General features: G+C 40.9%; 1 protein-coding gene across 3 annotated transcripts in view; it reads left to right on the forward strand.

Annotated features, from left to right (window-relative positions):
- The window catches only part of XK (X-linked Kx blood group antigen, Kell and VPS13A binding protein), a 98,224-nt gene that overhangs the window by 54,635 nt on the left and 25,225 nt on the right, over positions 1 to 18,364 (forward strand). For 2 of the 3 annotated variants that reach the window (XM_047076062.1, XM_047076063.1), the window contains one exon: positions 11,274 to 15,083. In XM_047076062.1, coding sequence (XP_046932018.1) covers positions 11,274 to 12,100 — 827 coding nt within the window. In that variant the 3' untranslated portion in view covers positions 12,101 to 15,083. Of the gene's footprint in view, positions 1 to 11,273; positions 15,084 to 18,364 lie in introns of those variants that run through there. The other variant, XM_047076064.1, reaches the window with a different exon arrangement.

Raw genomic sequence — 18,364 nt, forward strand, 5'->3', positions numbered from 1 at the left:
AGTTTAAAAAACTAGTGGAGGTAAGGATGTACGTGCAAACATTTGTGTGTTCAAGTGTTGGCAAAGCAGAAAATGGAAGAGAGGGTCAAGTGGCCATGCCCATTTATTTACAAAGTTCACTGTACATGAGTAACTGTGTTTTAACACGGTTTGGTGTGTCTTAAGCCATAGTTGGGAAGGTACAGCAGAATGTAGAACTTTCGTCTTGACGTTCTGAATGATCTTGCTACCATTTTGCTGTTAGATAACCTGATATAGGGGCCAGTGCAGGAATCAGGTACTAAATTCCTTTGTCTGGCTATAGAGGGCAAGGGTTTTCTTTGATGTAGCTAAACTCACTGATGTCTCTTCTGTCTGCCTGAGGTAGGATGGTGAGGAAGCTGGCAGGGCAGATAGAGGAGCCTGCCTCACTTCTTTCCGATCATTTGTTGGGCCTTGGGAGGCGATTTCCAGAAACCAGCTTAGTGCAGTGAGACCTACCCACTCCCGGGTGCCTGGACAGCATGATTTCAGGAAGTCTTTATATAGAGAATACTCATGTAATAGAAACTAGATAGTAAATTTGGGCTCAGTGGAAGCAAGGAAGAATTGGACAGCTCCCCTAAATACTCTGGAGGCATTCTCCACACTCCTTGAGGTCCTGGGCAGATTCTCGACGCTTGCCTCCCACTGGTAAAAGAGATGAAAAGTGAAGCTAAGGCCACTGCTAGGGAAATGGAGCTACTATATTTATTTAGGCAGAATTGCCTACTGGTTAAGTCCAAGACTCTATAGAGCAAGACTGCCTAGGTTTGAATCTTAGCTCTGCTAGTTGAGTGATTTCTGGGAAGTTATTTAGCGTCTTTGTCTGTTTTCTCATCTGTATAATGAGGATTATAAGAGTATTTACTTTATAGAATTATAAGGATGAAGTGATTAGTACCTGTAATGTGCTTACACTAGTCCCTGGCATGAAGTAAATGTACAATAATTTTTTTTTTAACATAAAAGAGATGAGCTGGAGGAGATTTTAGCATCCGGTTTCCTTAGGCAAGGAATCAAAATATTTTGGGAAGAAAAATAGCAAAATCATTCAGAATCTCTGAGAATTGTAGACAGTAATGATCACATCACGTGTGCTGCGAATGATGGGCCATAATATTTGTCCTGACAATTTTGAGTACTCAACAAGATATAAATATGTATTGAAAGTCCTCAATTTCTGACTAAACATCTGGAAAACTGGCAGATGTTCAAGTGAGATTTTGGTAACTGCAAAGTCTCAGTCACTAGAACTTTGAAATGTATTTTCCAGTATTAGGATGTCATTCTGGTTACATCTGTAGAACCAGTTTTGCTATAGTGAGCAAAGTAGGGGTTTGAACCATATTTTCTACTTGGCATTTTGCCAGGATAGGGAAGAAAACTTTCTGAAACAACTTCATTGCAATAATGAATGAGTAGTTTTTTGCCCTTTAAAAATGCAGTCTAGGGGTACCTGAGTGGCTCAGTTGGTTAAGCATCCTACTCTTGATTTCAGCTCAGGTCATAATCTCACAGTGGTGAGATCGAGCCCCATGTCAGGCTCCACACTGAGCACAGAGCCTGCTTAAGATTCTCTCTCTCAGAGAAAGACAAATATCATATGACTTCACTCATATGAGGACTTTAAGAGACAAAACAGATGAACATAAGGGAAGGGAAACAAAAATAATATAAAAACAGGGAGGGGGACAAAACAGAAGAGACTCATAAATATGGAGAACAAACAGGGTTGCTGGAGCGGGTGTGGGAGGGGGGATGGGCTAAATGGGTCAGGGGCACTAAGGAATCTACTCCTGAAATCATTGTTGCACTATATGCCAACTAACTTGGATGTATATTTTTAAAAAATAAAGAAAGAAAAAGGGGAAAAAAAAGATTCTCTCTGTCTCTTTCCCTGCCTCTGCCCCTTCCCCCACTTGCACGCTCTCTTTCTCTCTAAAAATAAAAAAACTAAAAATTAAAATGCAGTCTAATAAACATTAAGTGGCTAGTAAGTATAATAAAATATATATACATATGAGTGAAGCTTGATGAATTATCACAAAGGAATGCACCCGTGTAACCCTCTATCCAGGTCACGGAACAGAAGAGTACCCTTGTACCCCTTCTCAATCACTTTCCCAAGCCTCCTTCCCAAAGGGTAACCAATAAGCAGAAAGCAGGCTTCTAACATCACAGATTAATTTTTCCTGTTTTTAAACATTTTGTATAAATAGAATCAGGCCTAGCTTCTTTCGTTCAACACTGTGAGGGTTGTTTATGTTGTGGCTTGTGGCACAAGTGTATTCTGTAGTGTAGCTGTGTAGCATTCCATTGTATGAATATATCACAACGAGTTGATACATTCTTCTCTTGATTAGTATTTAGATTATCTCCAGATTGGGATTATTATTAAGAATAATGCTGCCGTGGGGCGCCTGAGTGGCTCAGTGGGTTAAGCATCTGACTTTGGCTCAGGTCATAGTCTCATAGTTCGTGAGTTTGAGCCCCGTGACGTGTCTGCACTGACCACCATGCAGAGCCTGCTTGGAATTCTCTCCCTCAGTCTGCCCCATCCTTGCTTGTGTTCTCTCTCTCTCAAAATAAATAAATAAATAAACTTAAAGAGTAATGTTGCTGAAAATAGCCTTGTACTTGCCGTTTAGTATATGTATATATGCAATTCTGTTATGTCTGTACTCAGGAGTATAATTTGCTGGACTGTAGGGAATGCCGATGTTTAGCTTTAGTAGAAACTGTAAAACTGGTTGTACCATTTTACATTCCTACAAGCAGTGTATAAGAGTTTCACTGGCCAACACTTGCTTTTACTTTTAGTTATACAGTGGGTATATAGTAGTGTCTCATTTTACTCTGAATTTGCATTTCCTGATGACTAATGAGCTTGAGTTCCTTTTCAGGTCTTTAGTGGACATTTTGAGGGGTGTGTGTGTGTGATGTTATTGTTCAAGTATTTTTGCTCATTATAAAAATTGAGTTGTATTTATCCTTTTGGTACCTCTTCAGGCCTTCCTGTATCTCCATGTTTCCATGTGTGGGGTCATTTTCACTGGGCCTGAAATACCAATGCCATTATTTCCTTTAGAGCGGGTCTGCTAGTGACACATTCCTTCATTTTTGTTTTGTCATAAAATGTCTTTGTTTTACCTTCATTTTTGGGTATGGAGGTCTATTAAAGGTTATTTTCTTCCTACCTTGAGATTCTCATTATTTCTTTTCAAATGCCAGTGTCTGTGTTGCCTCTTTGAAGTTAATCTGTTTGCTTGCTTGCTTGCTTGCTTGCTTGCTTTTTAAGGTTTTCACTTTGACTTTAGTGTTTAACAGTTTTGACATAACTTGCTTAGTTGTAGTTTTCTTTGTATTTATCCTATTGGGGCTTAGTTTTAGATTTCGGCATTTCGGGAAAATTCTTAGCCTTCTTCACTTTAAATATTGCTTCTGACCCCATTATTCTCTTCTCTCTCTCTCCCTCTGACATTTTCACTGGCCCAAACGTCTCTCATGCTTTTTGTTTCTCCATTTTCTTCTGACTTGCCTTCTGCTTAGTATTAATTATCGTTATAGCCATTTCTAATCTCTTAAACCCACTTGTTGATTTTTAAATTGTACTTAATTGTGTTTTTCAGTTCTATAGTTTTCATTTAAGTTTTTAAAATAGTTTCCAGTCTCTGATAAATTCTCTATATTCTTATATAATTTCATAAACATATTAATTACAGATATTTTTAAGTCAGTGTCAGATCATTCCAATATCTGTATTTACCGTGGGTCTTTTCATCATCTATTTTCATTCTTGGATTTTGATCAATTTTTTGTTTTCTTGTTGGCATGCCAAGTTATTCTTAATTAAATGTTAGTTATTTGTATTAAAAAATAGAGATAATTTGAGGCTCTGAATGAATTCTCTTTCTCCAGGAAGGTTTTACTTTTGTTTATAGCAGGTAATTGGTGTAGATACAGATCAATGTGAGTCAGTTACAACTTGATTTGGCTGAATTCTGTACTCCAGTCTTTGTGAGGGCTGATCTATTTCTGGTCACCTTTACTCCTCTCATCTAGTACTTTGGGTTCCCACCAGAAAGCTTTGGGTGTAAACCAGGATTGTTATAGGGACAGAATGTCAATGTTTGCTCCCAAACCCACCAGCTTTGAGAGACTGCTGAAAGCTGTGTTCAGATTCTTAGTCTCTTGGTACCCACTAGCATATGAGCAAATGTCTTGAGGAGAAAAGCAGCTTCAGAATTTTTTCTGGAGACTTTTCTGTTCTTTGAGATCTTGACCCCAGAAATATTCACTGCTTTGGTAGATCTTTGATGCCTTTGAATGGATGTTTTTCCAGTTGTTCTTGGCAGAAATATTGGGCCAAAACAATCTAGTCTACCATTCCAGCATGAAAATCCTCATTTTGCTTTTTGATGCGCCCCCCCCCTTTTTTTTAGGGAATTAAAAAAGCATGAGATGACAGAATTGTGCTTTTTAAAAAAAATGCTCATTGATGGCTCTGGGTCAGCCTAATATATTGTTCTTAAATTAGTCTGTGAAGATCTGGACTTTGAGTTTTGTTAAACTTTTTGGGATGCATATGGGCCTGTGTGAAATGTGTTATGAGTTTATTCTACAGTTAGGAACCAAAGGCAACTAATGCATTATTGGACAAATGACCAATAAGCACATAAAAAGATGTTTGGCATCATTAGTCATCGGGAAAATGTAAATCAGAATCACAATGAGATACTACTTCACACATCCTTCGATTCTAGGATGCCTAGAATTAAAAAGTTAATAAAGATTCAAGTCAGTAATAATAACAAATACTGGCAAGGATGTGGAGAAATGGGAACCCTCATACACTGCTGGTGGGAATGTAAAATGGTGTCATTGCTTTGGAAAACAGTGTGACAGTTCCTCAAACAATTAAATATAAAGTTATATGACCCAGCAGTTCTACCCCTATGGACTGAAAAGAACACACTTGTATATGAATGTTCATAATAGCACTATTCACAATAACCAGAAACAATGCAAATTTACATCAGTTGATAAGTGGATAAAAAAGTAGTATATCCATTGAGGAGGTCACCTGTTGGGATGAGCACTAGGTGTTGTATGGAAACCAATTTGACAATAAATATCATATTAAAAAAAAAGTAGTATATCCATACAATGGAATATTTTTCAGCCATAAAAAGGAATGAAGGACTGATATATGCTATAATATGGATGAACTTTGAAAACATTATGCTAAGGGAAAGAAATCAGTCAGAAAAGACATGTATTATATGATTTCATTCACATGAACGTCCAGAATAGGGAAATCTATAGAGACAGAAAGTAGATTAGTGGTTGCTTGGGCTGAGTAAGGGAGAGGTTTTAGAGAAATGATAGGTAAAGGATACAGGGTTTCTTTTTGAAGTCATAAAAATGTACTAAAATTGACTCTGGTGATGGTGGCACATATCTACGGATTGACTTTTTAAAAAACTCACTGAATTGTACACTTCAGATTGTGAGTTGTATGGAATGTGAATTGTATCTCAATAAAGCCATCGAAACAAAGAAGCAAAGCAGTATTTATTGTAGCAACTGGGGAGGGACGGTGGCAGATGTGGGTACAAGCTCATGGTGATGATGATCTCTCATCATTAACCTCTTCATTAACATTTTGTTAATCATTTGTCAGGGCCTGGGTTGGAATTAAAGCAGACCACTGGGGAAAAAAATAAAGCAGAACACTGGGTTCTAGAATAAGTGGTCACAGATCACTCCAGGGAATAAGCTATCAAATCCTTCAAGAACAGTGATCTAGGTAACTGGCCAGGAAAACCCAGCACTGCCAAGATAATCCAGAATGGTCCTGGTTTTGGTTGGGCCCCATATGCTGAAGCAGTACTTGACTTTCTTAGTTAGGCCTGTGGTCAGAGAATATTGTACTGTTCCTATATCTCCCTGTTTTGCAGGCCTGTCATGTACCTCAAAGAGAATTTTTTTAGAATGTAGACCTGAAAGACATTTTGTAATTTGGATCTTATGTCCCAGGAAATGTTAGAAACAGGTGCAACTTCTTGATTGTAAAAGGCACATGGAAGCAGACGTATTTGCATAGGAAGCCCGTAACCACAGAAATCACCCTCTGGTAAGGGGCTTTGAGAGTTTTCATTGCTCACTTTAGTTATATCTGTGAGAGATTTGGAGCTTAAATTCCTTATTCAGTGGTGAAAAAGGCTGTTCACACATGGTGCAATTTTGAATTCACTTATTCATTCTTTATTCAACATACATGTATCAATTACCTGCTTCGTGCCAGTCACTGTGCTAGGTGCTGGTGATAAAAATCTGTAGGAAACAGTAGCTACACCTAGGAGATTGCACTAAACCAAAGATATCAAGTATTGCGATAAAGGCATGAATAGGTGGCTGTGAGATCCCAATAAAGGGGCAGTTCATTGAGCTTGGAAGAGTCTTGGAAGCATTTAGCACAACTGAGTGAATGTAATTGAATAAAGGCTGAGGAAAAGCATCACTGATGAGTTCACACTTTAACTGCACCTTGAAGAACAAGTAGGGTTTATCCAAGCAAAGACAAGAGGAAGACAGGGGACAGAGCAGCAAATGAGTTAGGACTCTGTGGCAAGAACCGTATGAGACTTAACAAATGACAGAACCAGAAAAGAAAGCGGAAAACATTTAGAGCAGCACTTCTCAAACTGTAATGGTCACACAAATCACCTTAAAAATCTTGTTAAAATACAGATTCTGCTTTACTGGGTCTGAGGTGGAGCACTCCTTTTTTTTGTTAAAGCTTATTTATTTTGAGAGGGGGGGAGAGAGAATCCCAAGCAGGCCCCACATTGTCAGTGCTGAGCCCGATGTGGGGCTCAGAGTCACAAACCGTGAGATCATGACCCTAGCCGAAACCAAGATTTGGACACTTAACTGAGCCGCCCAGGTGCCCTTGAGCTGGAGCACTTCTAATAAATTCCCAGTCGGGGTCTGGGCTGCTGGTCCATGAGCCATGCAGAGCAGCCAGAGTTTAGAGATCTACTCGGCTGTGATGGGAGAGGAAGGTAAAGAGTCCTACTTAATATGCAGATTTCTGGGTAGCGTGATCTGGGTTGTTGGTCTCATGGGCTGTTAGAGGAAACATCAGAGGAGTTTTCAGGGAAATGGTTTGTTCTGTTTGTGGTTTTGTTGTTGTCCGTGGTGTCTGTTTTGAGGCACCTATAAGATATCTCGGAGGAGAAATCTAGTAGGCCCTTGGCTAGAAGGGGAACATAAAACCACAGTTCCTGAGGGGAAGAGAAAGATGTGGCAGTGAATGAAATTGAAAGGAGGCTGCAAGGAAAGCGAGAGGATGAGTAGGAGCAAACAGTGAGAAGTTTCCAGGAGGTGCGAGGAAACAACGTCCAGTGTTACAGGGAGATCAGGAAGGAACAAGGCCAGAATCCAGACTGCAAGAGGTTGAGGATTAAAGAGTGTTTTGATAAGAGATGACTCAAGAGGATTGACTGAAAAGTTCAAAGAGAGTGTAGTGGTAGAAAGAAGTGCAGGGGGAAGGAGGGGGTCCTTTCTCTCTCTCTGTCTCTCTCCCGCACCCAACTCTTTCTTCCCTGCCCTCCCTCCCTTGCTTTCTCTGTTTCCATGATTACAGAAATTTTGCAACATACAAAAAGATTGAGAAGATACTATAATGAACCTCCCTGTATCCATCACATAGTTTCAGCGATCATGCCAGTTTTTGCAAAGGAAGGATGGTTTTTTAGATGCAGCTGACTCAGGCATATTCATACACTCAAGGAAAAGAGCCAAGATAGAGGGAGCAGCTGGAAACTTGAGAAGAGAAAGATGATAACTGGAGCAAATTTTGGAGGAGGAGGCGAGTGGCGGAGTGCAGCACAGGTGGAGATCCTGGCTCCAGATAGTAGGAAAAGCACTTTGTCTACTGAGCTGAAAGCAAAAGAGCTAAAATCGACTACCTTCCAGAAATCTGGGTAAAATTCCAATTTCCAGAAGCTTACTGTGCTAACTCCCTCAGTTGCCCTCTGCCACTGTACCCCACATTCCTTCAGGCTGCCTCAGGTCCTTCCTCGAAGTCATTCACTAATGCTGGGGGAAATCTCTGTTCGGCCTAAACTGTCTTGCAAGTTGAGTCATTTTATTGAAGATCCAGTGTCCATGGAGAGTAGTCGCATCACAGAGAGCAGCCATTTAGTGGCTTCCATCTTGGGAGCAGCCTCCGTTAACTCTCCAGAGCAACAGAGAAACCATTCCCTTTGTCTCCCAAATAGAATTCAGTTCCCCTCCTAAGGGGAATCCTGGGGAATAAAATGTTCTAAAGCACTTAACATAGAAATTCAGTTTTTTTTGTGTCAAGTCAGGAAATGAGCAAATTTGTGCCTAATAACAATTTCTTTCTCTGTGAAATAGGAAAAGAGTCCATTTGGAAGGAGATTACTTGGCGGGAATTGAGTGGGAAGAAGCTTTAGAAGTGTGCCAAGAGTTTGGCGTATTGCCACAGCCTTCTATTCAGCTTTGCCTAAAATGATGTCTTGCCCTCTGACAAAAGATGAGAACAGCAAAACGTGCCCCCTACACACACTCATAGGAAATGAGAATAGGATTATTAGGGGATGTTAGATTTCTATGAAATGCCACTTAAATGGGCATGACTGCCAGCTGATCCCTTTTTGTTGACTGTGGGAAGATAAGGTTGGGAAATGGCACCAGGGAACTTTTCTTCATTTAAGTCTGAGTAAGTAAGTATTTGCATGTGCATCACCCTAGCCATTCATTAGATAACAGCTTAATTCTAGAGGTAGAAATGTGCATTCCAAGCATTCTGTACTACTAGCTTCTGTCTTCCAAGTGCATCTCTCTCTCTTCCTCGACCCCTTTCCTATCTGTGAAATTCTGCAGTGAGCAGTCAGCAGTGGGAGTGATGATTGAGGTCAGTGATTTCAAGACAGTGTCTTTGCATTCTCAGAAAGCTTCAGTGGGTGATTGCTACTGAGAGCCGATTGAGTAATGATTGGCCAATTCTCTTCATAGAGAAATAAGTATAATTTGGAAATAATTGACTTAACGAGAAAAATGGGTAAATGCTTAAAAAATTATTTGAGTCATTGCATTAATAAATAATTTACAGGACCAAAAATATAACAATATAAATACTGTATGTGTATGAATACGCAATTTGCATTTTAATTATTTACGCTTAGCTCATCTTCTGCATATGAAGTATTTTTCTTACAGTGGAAAAAACATAAGCACTGAAAGAAAAGGATTCACTACCAGGTCCTTAGGGTGTAGAAATTTGTAAAAATATAAAATACATAAAACATAAAAATACATCGCCAGTATCTGCTGCTTTACAATGGTCCAGTGAATTAGCCTCTCAGGAAAAATAATTGAGTCCAATTTCTTTCTGGTCTACCCCTGGGATAGTGTTTCCATCTTTTAAGTTTGATTAGTAGATCACAGCCTTTCCAGTGAATGATTTTGATGATTTAAATCACTGCCAAAAGACTATGAAAAAAGTTGAGCCTCTGAGTAAAATTCAGCTTCTGCCGGGCATATAAGTACCGAGGCATCACAGCTTTTGCGTCCACCAAATATAGATGTTTTTTCCATCAATTCAGAACTTAAATAAGGAAAAAAACCTTTATTCCTGTGCATTGTAAATTATGCATTTAGGTCGAGGCAATTATGTTTTGTGGACATTGCACCTTAAGGAGCAGGCACAGAAGGTATTATCTCAGTTTTATGGGTGGGAAAACAGAGCCCAAAGAGATTGTATTTCCCTAGTGTGGCCTGGCGGGATAAGACTAAAACCAGAGCCAGACTCTTGGTTCCTGACTCCAAGCCCTGCCTCCAGTCTCTTCTTGCTGCAATATTCGGAGGTGGTGCCAGCCTGTTAGTAAGTGATTATATTTCAGTTTTGACCATACAGTTTGTGTTCACGGATTGGCGGCACATTTCTGAGACCGTAGCTCACAGCCATAGTGTCACACTCTCGAACACGGTACCATGTCCCATTTAAATGAGCCACATCTTGTCTCCCCAAACTTCTGCTTTAGATAAACTGGATAAACCCATTAGCCATAGGTCATTTTAAGAAGTAGGCAACTAGAGGGACGCCTGGGTGGCTCAATTGGTTAAGCGTCTGACTTCGGCTCAGGTCATGATCTCACAGTTCCTGAGTTCTAGCCCTGCATTGGGTTCTGTGCTGCCAGCTCAGAGCCTGGAGCCTGCTTTGGACTCTGTGTCTCCCTCTCTCTCTGCCCTTCCCCTGCTCACACTCTCTCAAGAGTAAACATTTAAAAAAAGAAAAATAAATAGGCAGCTAGAGCTGAGAATTCTTGAGATACTAAGGCCTTTCAGCCCAAGACAAGATTCTCAGTAATGGGGAGGTTCTCATTTCTTTGGCAATCTTGCAGTCATATTCTTAAATGTAACTGAAGAGTAAAGAAAAATGAGCAATCTGTAGTCAGTGTATAAATTTAAAAGGTCCTGCAGATAGAGAGGAACTCACTGAGCAGTTTATTATTGAGTCTTTTCTGTTTGTGTACCTACTACTGGTATATGTTGAGAGGCATGAAGATGACATGTCAGACATGGTCATTCTCAACTCCTCAGGAGCTTATAAACTGATTGAGGAAACAAAGAACACCATGTAAAGGATTCTACATATCCAGGCAGAGCAAGATGGGGTTAGGAAGGTGTTTCAACTTGAGTTGATCCTGAAGCGGACCCTGAGACAAGGGTTTGAGTGCATGTGTTTTTGGAGGAGGGTGTAAGGAGCATGGGAGAAGGGAATGAGGCAAGGCAGGGCAGCCAGTAAAGGGAGGATTATCAGACAGCTGTCATCATGGGTGACTGGAAAGTAGCCCTGTGAGGAAACACTGGTGAATAGTATAGAACACATACCTCGGAGTTACTCTACGCAAGGGGTGGGGGAGCTAGGGTAGTTCTATTCCGGCTCTTACCGGATAGGCTAGAATTGGGTATTGAGGGCTCTCCAGGGAGCATTGATCCCCTGGCACTTAAGCACCCCCAGCACTGGGGCAGAGCAGCCTCCACAGCCCTGGGAAAAGCCCTTAGGCACAGTGAACAGATAGAGCTGGAAGTCAGCCTGTGAACATAAAAGAGAAGGATCCAAGGAATATGGGTTAAGGAACTGACAAAAGTGTCTGTGACAGCAGGATTCTTGGTGCAGGTGAGACTCGTCAGTGCTCTTTCTCTCCTCTCCTCAGGTTTCTTCATGGTCCTATCCCTGTTGTCCATTGTGTATGGAGCCTTGCGCTGCAACATCCTGGCCATCAAGATCAAGTATGATGAATACGATGTCAAAGTGAAGCCTCTGGCCTATGTCTGTATCTTCCTCTGGAGGAGCTTTGAGATTGCCACTCGAGTCATTGTCCTGGTCCTCTTTACCTCCGTCCTGAAGGCCTGGGTGGTGATGGTTGTACTCATCAACTTCTTCAGCTTCTTCTTGTACCCCTGGATCCTCTTCTGGTGCAGTGGCTCCCCATTCCCCGAGAACATCGAGAAGGCCCTCAGTCGGGTGGGCACCACCATCGTACTGTGCTTTCTCACCTTACTGTATGCCGGTATCAATATGTTCTGCTGGTCAGCTGTGCAGCTGAAAATCAACAACCCGGACCTCATCAGCAAGTCCCAGAACTGGTACCGGCTACTGGTGTACTACATGCTGAGATTCATTGAGAATGCCTTCCTCCTCCTCATGTGGTATCTTTACAAGACCGACATCTACATGTACGTGTGCGCACCTCTGTTGATTCTGCAGTTGCTCATTGGGTACTGCACAGCCATCCTCTTCATGCTTGTGTTCTATCAGTTCTTCCACCCTTGCAAAAAGCTCTTTTCCTCCAGTGTCTCTGAAAGCTTTCAGGAGTGGGTAAAGTGTGTTTGCTGTGACTGTAGGCAGAAGAAAGCCCATGAGTCCGTAGGAAAAACAGATCTGAGGCCAACCGAAGACAGAGATGAGACACCTTCTAGCAGTAAAATAAGTTCTGTGCCCAGCCAGATCTTGAATGCTGACGAGCTCTGCTCTGCCTAACAGGACCTGAGTCTCTTGGGGTTCACACATACTGTTTTCTGGGTTGATCCCTGTTCTTCATACAAGTCATGAGCCCTGCACAGTTAACAAAGAGGGGGGTTAGCTCTCAACTCCTTGCAGGCTGCTCCCCTTTAGAGAGCTCTTGGACATGTGGGAACTATGGAGAGAATCCAGGGAAACCCCTGAGTGTTGGAGAGGCAGCCTAAGGTAGCACCATTGGTAGTTGACCTTGTTCCCCCAGGCATTACTGGCCTCTTTGCTATCTGAGTTGGGATGGCTAGCTCTGTCAGGTAGAATGAGGATAGGAGCTTTCTTGTTTTCTAGGTTTTGTTTTGAGCTGCTGGTGTAGGTGGCCTGTTCCATTTCCTCCGAGCATAGCTTTCACCCATGAGCTGTCCTCATGACCAGAAGGTTTTGTCATCAGCAATATCATACTTGTCCGAGTTTTCAGAGAGGGCTCTTCAGGTTTGCTTTTTGAATGGACAGAGGTTCCATTTTTATCTCATTAGGGCTCTTTGTACATAACCAGCTGTAGCCACCTTGGCGTGCTATCTCTAATTGATTCAAAAGTCTAGATTTGGAGACTATTCCCAAGGATCCATGGATGCAAAGAATTTGCGTGGAAACCCTAGAATTTTAGGAAAGTTTCATTCTTTCGAAGTGCTGAAGAAATTCTGGATTAAGAGGGTTGCTAAAACATCAAAATGATTGAGGCTTTTGTAAGCAGAAATCTTACTTTCTCAGGATGGTTGAAGATAAATAATCCTGCTGGAAGATAGGTTTAAACCTCTTCAAGGTTCAGTCCTGTCCTAACAATTCTGGGAAATTTCTAGTAGAATTTGCTAGGATTTGCCTTCTTAATGAAGAAGAAAATAAAATTCACACTCTTCTCTTTCCCCTCTTCCTTGCCTGTCAGAAGAATTTTAGACAAGAGTTACAGTGGCTGACTTAAATTTTTCTAGAGAACTCCACAGAAATCTTTCACCAAGTGCAGCTGTGTAGGGCACTTTAGTTTTCATTATTTGAAGGAAAAGGGTCTCCTCTCCCGAAGGTAGGTATTGGCTTCACAAGTTTTTAAATTATAGGAAGAGATGAAATGACCAGAAGATCTTTGTCTTTACCTTAATGTATCTTGATTTGGCATGATTCTGAGTTATTTGAATGAGATCTCCAATTGTATGCTCCTATACTCTCCTGTCTCAGGTATAATTTCTCCTTTAATCTGGAACCGTATTTGTTCCATAAAAGGATAGTGTAGCATATCCTCAGTTGTCTTGGGGAAATGCCTGGATCTAGTGCCATTATCTTTACCGTAAAAACCTTGATGATGAACTATCTGGAAACAGGTGACCTGTCACTGACTAGGCTGGACATAGCAGGTCAGTCAGGGTTGATGGGTCTAAGGACCCCTGATGGCTGAACTTGCTGACCCATCCAGTTTCTAATAGGCAGTCTGTCAGGAGACAGGTTACAAATGGTGAGTTTGAGCAGGAATTATGATCAGAATGAGACAGGGATAGGAAGGTAGATTCTTCCAACCTTGGTTTGGAAGCCTGTCTCAAGAACTGTTACAAATCTGAGCCTTCGAATGCATTTTAAATCATTTTAATGTAGAAGATAGCTAAGCATCGTGAATGACCCCAAACCAAACTAATAGTGATGGTCTGTCAGACTCCTATAACCCAATTACAAGCCACATTTATAAGGACAAAGAGGTTTGGTAACGAAATCAGACATTTTGTCATCTTTAACCCTTCATATACAGATATTCCTGCTTTGGGGCATGTATGTCCATTCACTTTGGGGGAGAGAAAGCACTGGGTTTTTTTTTCTGTATGGTGAAAATTTAAGTCCTGGTGAGCTGAGAATTTTTGTTTTAAAATTATTTTTATCATACCTCCGAAATGGTAAAAATCATAGTTCAGACTACAGAACTAGGTTGCCCTAAAGACAGACAAATTCCCTCCCGTGCAGAGAGTTAAAATGTGTTTTTCATTATAATTCCATTTTTAAAACTTTCAGTGCTTTGTCTACTTAATTGCATGCCATAACTTGTCATGATAGCTGCTCCAACTGAACCACTATCATTTGGCTGAATGGAGGTGAAGTATTTCATTGAAATAAGATCATCCAAACACTTTTAGACTTTGTCTCTTCATTACTGGGGACAGCACAGTGTAGAGGTTGGAACCTCCCCGTCTAGCCCTGCAAGTTACTAAATTGCCGTATGCCTCAGTTTCTTCACCCACCAAATTTGGAAGATACATTTGCCCAGCCTACCTCACAAGGTTGTTGGAAAGATCAAATTAAATAATAGATGTGAAAATGCTGTGAAAATATTTTAAAGTGCCATGCATATTTAAGGAGTTGTTATTATAGTCATTCAAGTCCATAAACAGGTTATTATTATGTTTTTACTGTTAGAAAAGAAACAAGCAGTATCATCCACGTGAGCGGCTTGAGTGACTACATTGGCCTTTGACCTTATGGAAGGGCGAGTGTAAATGGTCTTTATTCTTAGAACTCAGCAGCTGCCCTCTCTCTTGGCTCCAGTTGCTCACAAAAATTAGCAGCCAAACACATGGTACTCAGAGGAGGAAGACCCATTGAAATCTGAGAAGTGCTTTTGCTGATCACGAGCTGATCATTTTTGTATCTTTCATCTTTCATGAAGGACCTAGTAGCTAGCGTCTTTTGACAACTGTCCTTTACAACTTGAATGCCTGATCCTGTTAGATTTTGGCTGAATGTGGGTTTCATCTTTTCAGCCTTGTAAATGGGAAAATAAACATCGAAATCGTCATATATAGCATTTCCTTGGAAATCACCTTCGAACATCAGTGCTGTGGTTCTGAGTGTCATGTGTTGCTACTTCAGTCGATAAACTGTGGATGTGAGCTTCTGCAGGCTGCTTCTCTGCAGCCATTGATGCTAATAAATATTGTTTATGTTTCTTCATATAATAAATTAATTTTTCAATTTCCCCTTGTGTTTCATTCCTTATACGGTCCTTTCATGGCTTTTTGATGTCAGGGATGATTTCAAAAACAGAAATTTGAAAATGGTGTTGTTGTGATGAATTATGGTTTCACAACCTCACCTGGAAATTCCTTCTGTAGCAAGGGGAATTTGAGAGTGCTAGGATTCTGACTTACAAGACACCAACGGCTCATGGAATTTTCTCTGTTTTATAAGAACTTACTCCTGTTGAAGCTGCACTGCTGGCTACGAAGATTCTGCTCAGCTGTCTGTTGATCGCTGTGTGTGATACAAAAAAAAGAGGCAATACAAATCTCTTCACGACAAACATAAATGGTATATGGATTCAGAAATCTAAAGGGGTGACTTGATATTAACATAAACAAGTAATCAAATGTAAATGACATTCCATGGCTGGAAGAAAAACTTGTCAGTTATTGAAGGGGTCATTTCAGAGCATGAGATAGACATGGATTCATGTGTATCTCGGTAATTCCTTTTCTTCTGAAGATAGCCTTGCAGTTTGGAAAGACGTAGCTATAGGATAAGTCTTTTGGAAGAGAGCTCTTGGCATTAAATCAACCCCTTGAGAAAACTGAATGTCAGCAAGCATAGTGTTTAAGTAGGTCAATCTAAAATTGCTTCATTTGGCGTTTGTAAATGTTTCATTTTGAAATGACTTCAAGCTAATAGAAAAGCCTCAAGAATACTGCAAGGAAGTACTTTACATCTTTCACCCAGGTTCACCTATTAGCATCTTGATGTGCTTGCTTCGTCATTCTCGCTTTCTCTCTTTTGCCATTTATTCTGAAATGCTTCAGTGTGTATTTCCTAACAGCCAAGGCATTTTCTCACATAGCCATGGTACAGTGACTGGATTTGGGAAATTTAACACGGATACAACACTGGTATCTAATCGAGCATACATATTCCATTTAACAACTGTGCCAGTCACTTCGTTTGTTTTCACAAAGCTTCCTCCACAATGTGTCTACTCAGTCCTCTTCTCTGAGGGTCTCTTGATTTAAAGTTATGAGTAAGTTTTACCTTCCCTCTGAACACTGGGAAAACTGCAGACTATGAAAAGCTATTTGAAGAAAACACACGCATTTATATCAGTACCGAGTAATAGCTTAAAACCATACATTTGGGTTGTTTACTGGTAAACTGGGTAATTTTTTTCAGGGGTGTCCATTTTAGGCAGCAAGTGTTGCTGCTTAATATGTGAGCCTGTAGTTCACTCCCTTCCCCCACCCCACTGTGAGAGTTCTGTTCTGCAGTTTTTAGGTGCAAGTTTGTAAAGATTAGGAAGGAGATGAGGGAAATATATGTTATTCTTCTGTGGCCATATTTCTCTGTGTGCTCTCCTTCCAGGAGACTATATTTATTCTCTATGAATATCTTTCCAAATGGGAAAGAGCTCAGAAATGTCATACTGTAATTAAATGAGTAACATTTTGGGATGCCTGGGTGGCTCGGTTGAGCGTCCGATTTCGGCTCGGGTCATGGTCTTGTAGTTCATGGGTTTGGGTCCCATGTTGGGCTCTGTGCTGACAGCTCAGAGCCTGGAGCCTGCTTCAGATTCTGTGTCTCCCTCTTTCTCTGCCCCTCTCCCCCGCTTATGCTCTGTTTCTCTCTCAAATAAACATTTAAAAAAATATTTTTAAATGAGTAACATTTGGGGCCTTTTTTCCCCCCAGAAAAGGGCACTTCCCAATAACAGATGTTTGTACAGAGCTGGGAATTCAAAAACATCCCCAATCCTTTCGTTCCCAGCACACAATAAACCCTATCAGACTAGGCCCTTAACCTGTGTAAGAAGGTGTGTCTGTCGCAAAAGCCTGCCCGAGGGCATGCCCCACTCCTCCTTGTCACCCCCTTCTCACGGTTGTTTCTCTGGAAATGATTAGGCCAAGGACATCGAAAAACAGTGTTGGTTTAAGCAGCTTTTGGAAGCCAGAACACCTATGAGGAATAGATAGCAGTATGCAGCAGCATCGTTTTGCAGCAGGCCAGCAGAAAACATCCCACCTAGACTCCCCCGCAGCACACACCCCCATGCGATGTGATTTGCCTCCTCCCAAGGAGAGATTCATCCAGATAGATCTTGAGATTCTGCCTGTACTTCTGTTCCCTCCCTGCCTCCCATCCTGAATTAATTCTTTCTCCCCGAATGATGGGTTCCTGATTGAAACCTGATTAGCCTGCTTCCCAGAGCCCTGGGAATATCATCCTCCTTAGACATCTGCATTATGCATACTGGTTTAATTTCTTATCAGTCAGCTTCCTATTTTAATTAGCTAAACTTTACAGTTAATGAGTCAGGTTTTCAGGAGCGATAGCACTCAGGAAACAAAACAGGATTTAGAAAGTCTGTGTTGGAGTAGTGCTGTAAGACCATCCCTGCCAGCACCCAATGCAGAGGAGAATGGTTCTCTGGGGTCACCTTCTTGTTAGCAAGGTGACTTGAAGTTGGGAATTTTTTAGAACAATGGTGCCCAGCAGTAGGGCTGCAGACCTCCAAGAATTGGACAGCCTCCTTTACACTAATGAGAGATGTTTGCGCATTAACTAGAGATGTCTGACACACACTTGTACGATTAATTTTCAAACCAGTAGGGATGCTGTTGTGAGTGATACAACAGGACCAATTAAATGTGTTGCTGTATTTCAAGTAACTTTGTCATTATCCTCTCCCCACCCCAGCCACTACCGTGAACAGGTATTAAAAATCCAAGGACTATCAGGTGGGGGTGACCTTAAAAGACCTCCTTTGAATTGGCAATGTTGGGAATTACTACCCTAGAAGGTTTGGTTTTTTTTTTTTTTTCCTTTTTGCTCTGCTGGAATATTTTCTCAAGGGCGCTTATCCTCTTTTCTTTTGAAAATGAGGGTAGTTCACATGCAAATCACTTGGCTTCTCTCATTTGCAGTTTGATTCAAGAGATGAGAAAATATTTTTATTTTTAAAATGTAATGTGAATGTTCTACCTTCAAAAAGTAAAGTATCCCCCTTTTACACAAAGTAGGTCATCAAGGTGAAATGCTTTTACACTTTGAAAGCGCTAATAAATGTGTATATTAACATAATAACCATCACAATAATGAAGTGATTTCTCTGCATTCTTCAATTCACCTCTCAATTCACCTCCTTGGCCTTATTAGGAATTATATCAAGGTGGTTTCAGCTACAGTTTGTGGAACACCTGATTAAAAGTGGCTTAAACAACTGGATTTTGCTATCTGACCTGACAAGAAGTTTGGAGAGAGGTGGTTCTGGATTCC

The sequence above is a fragment of the Lynx rufus genome, unplaced genomic scaffold (genome assembly GCF_022079265.1).
Source record: "Lynx rufus isolate CCGP_SWC_20201006 ecotype Redwood Valley unplaced genomic scaffold, mLynRuf1.p SCAF_14, whole genome shotgun sequence".
In the NCBI taxonomy this organism is placed as follows: Eukaryota; Metazoa; Chordata; class Mammalia; order Carnivora; family Felidae; genus Lynx; species Lynx rufus.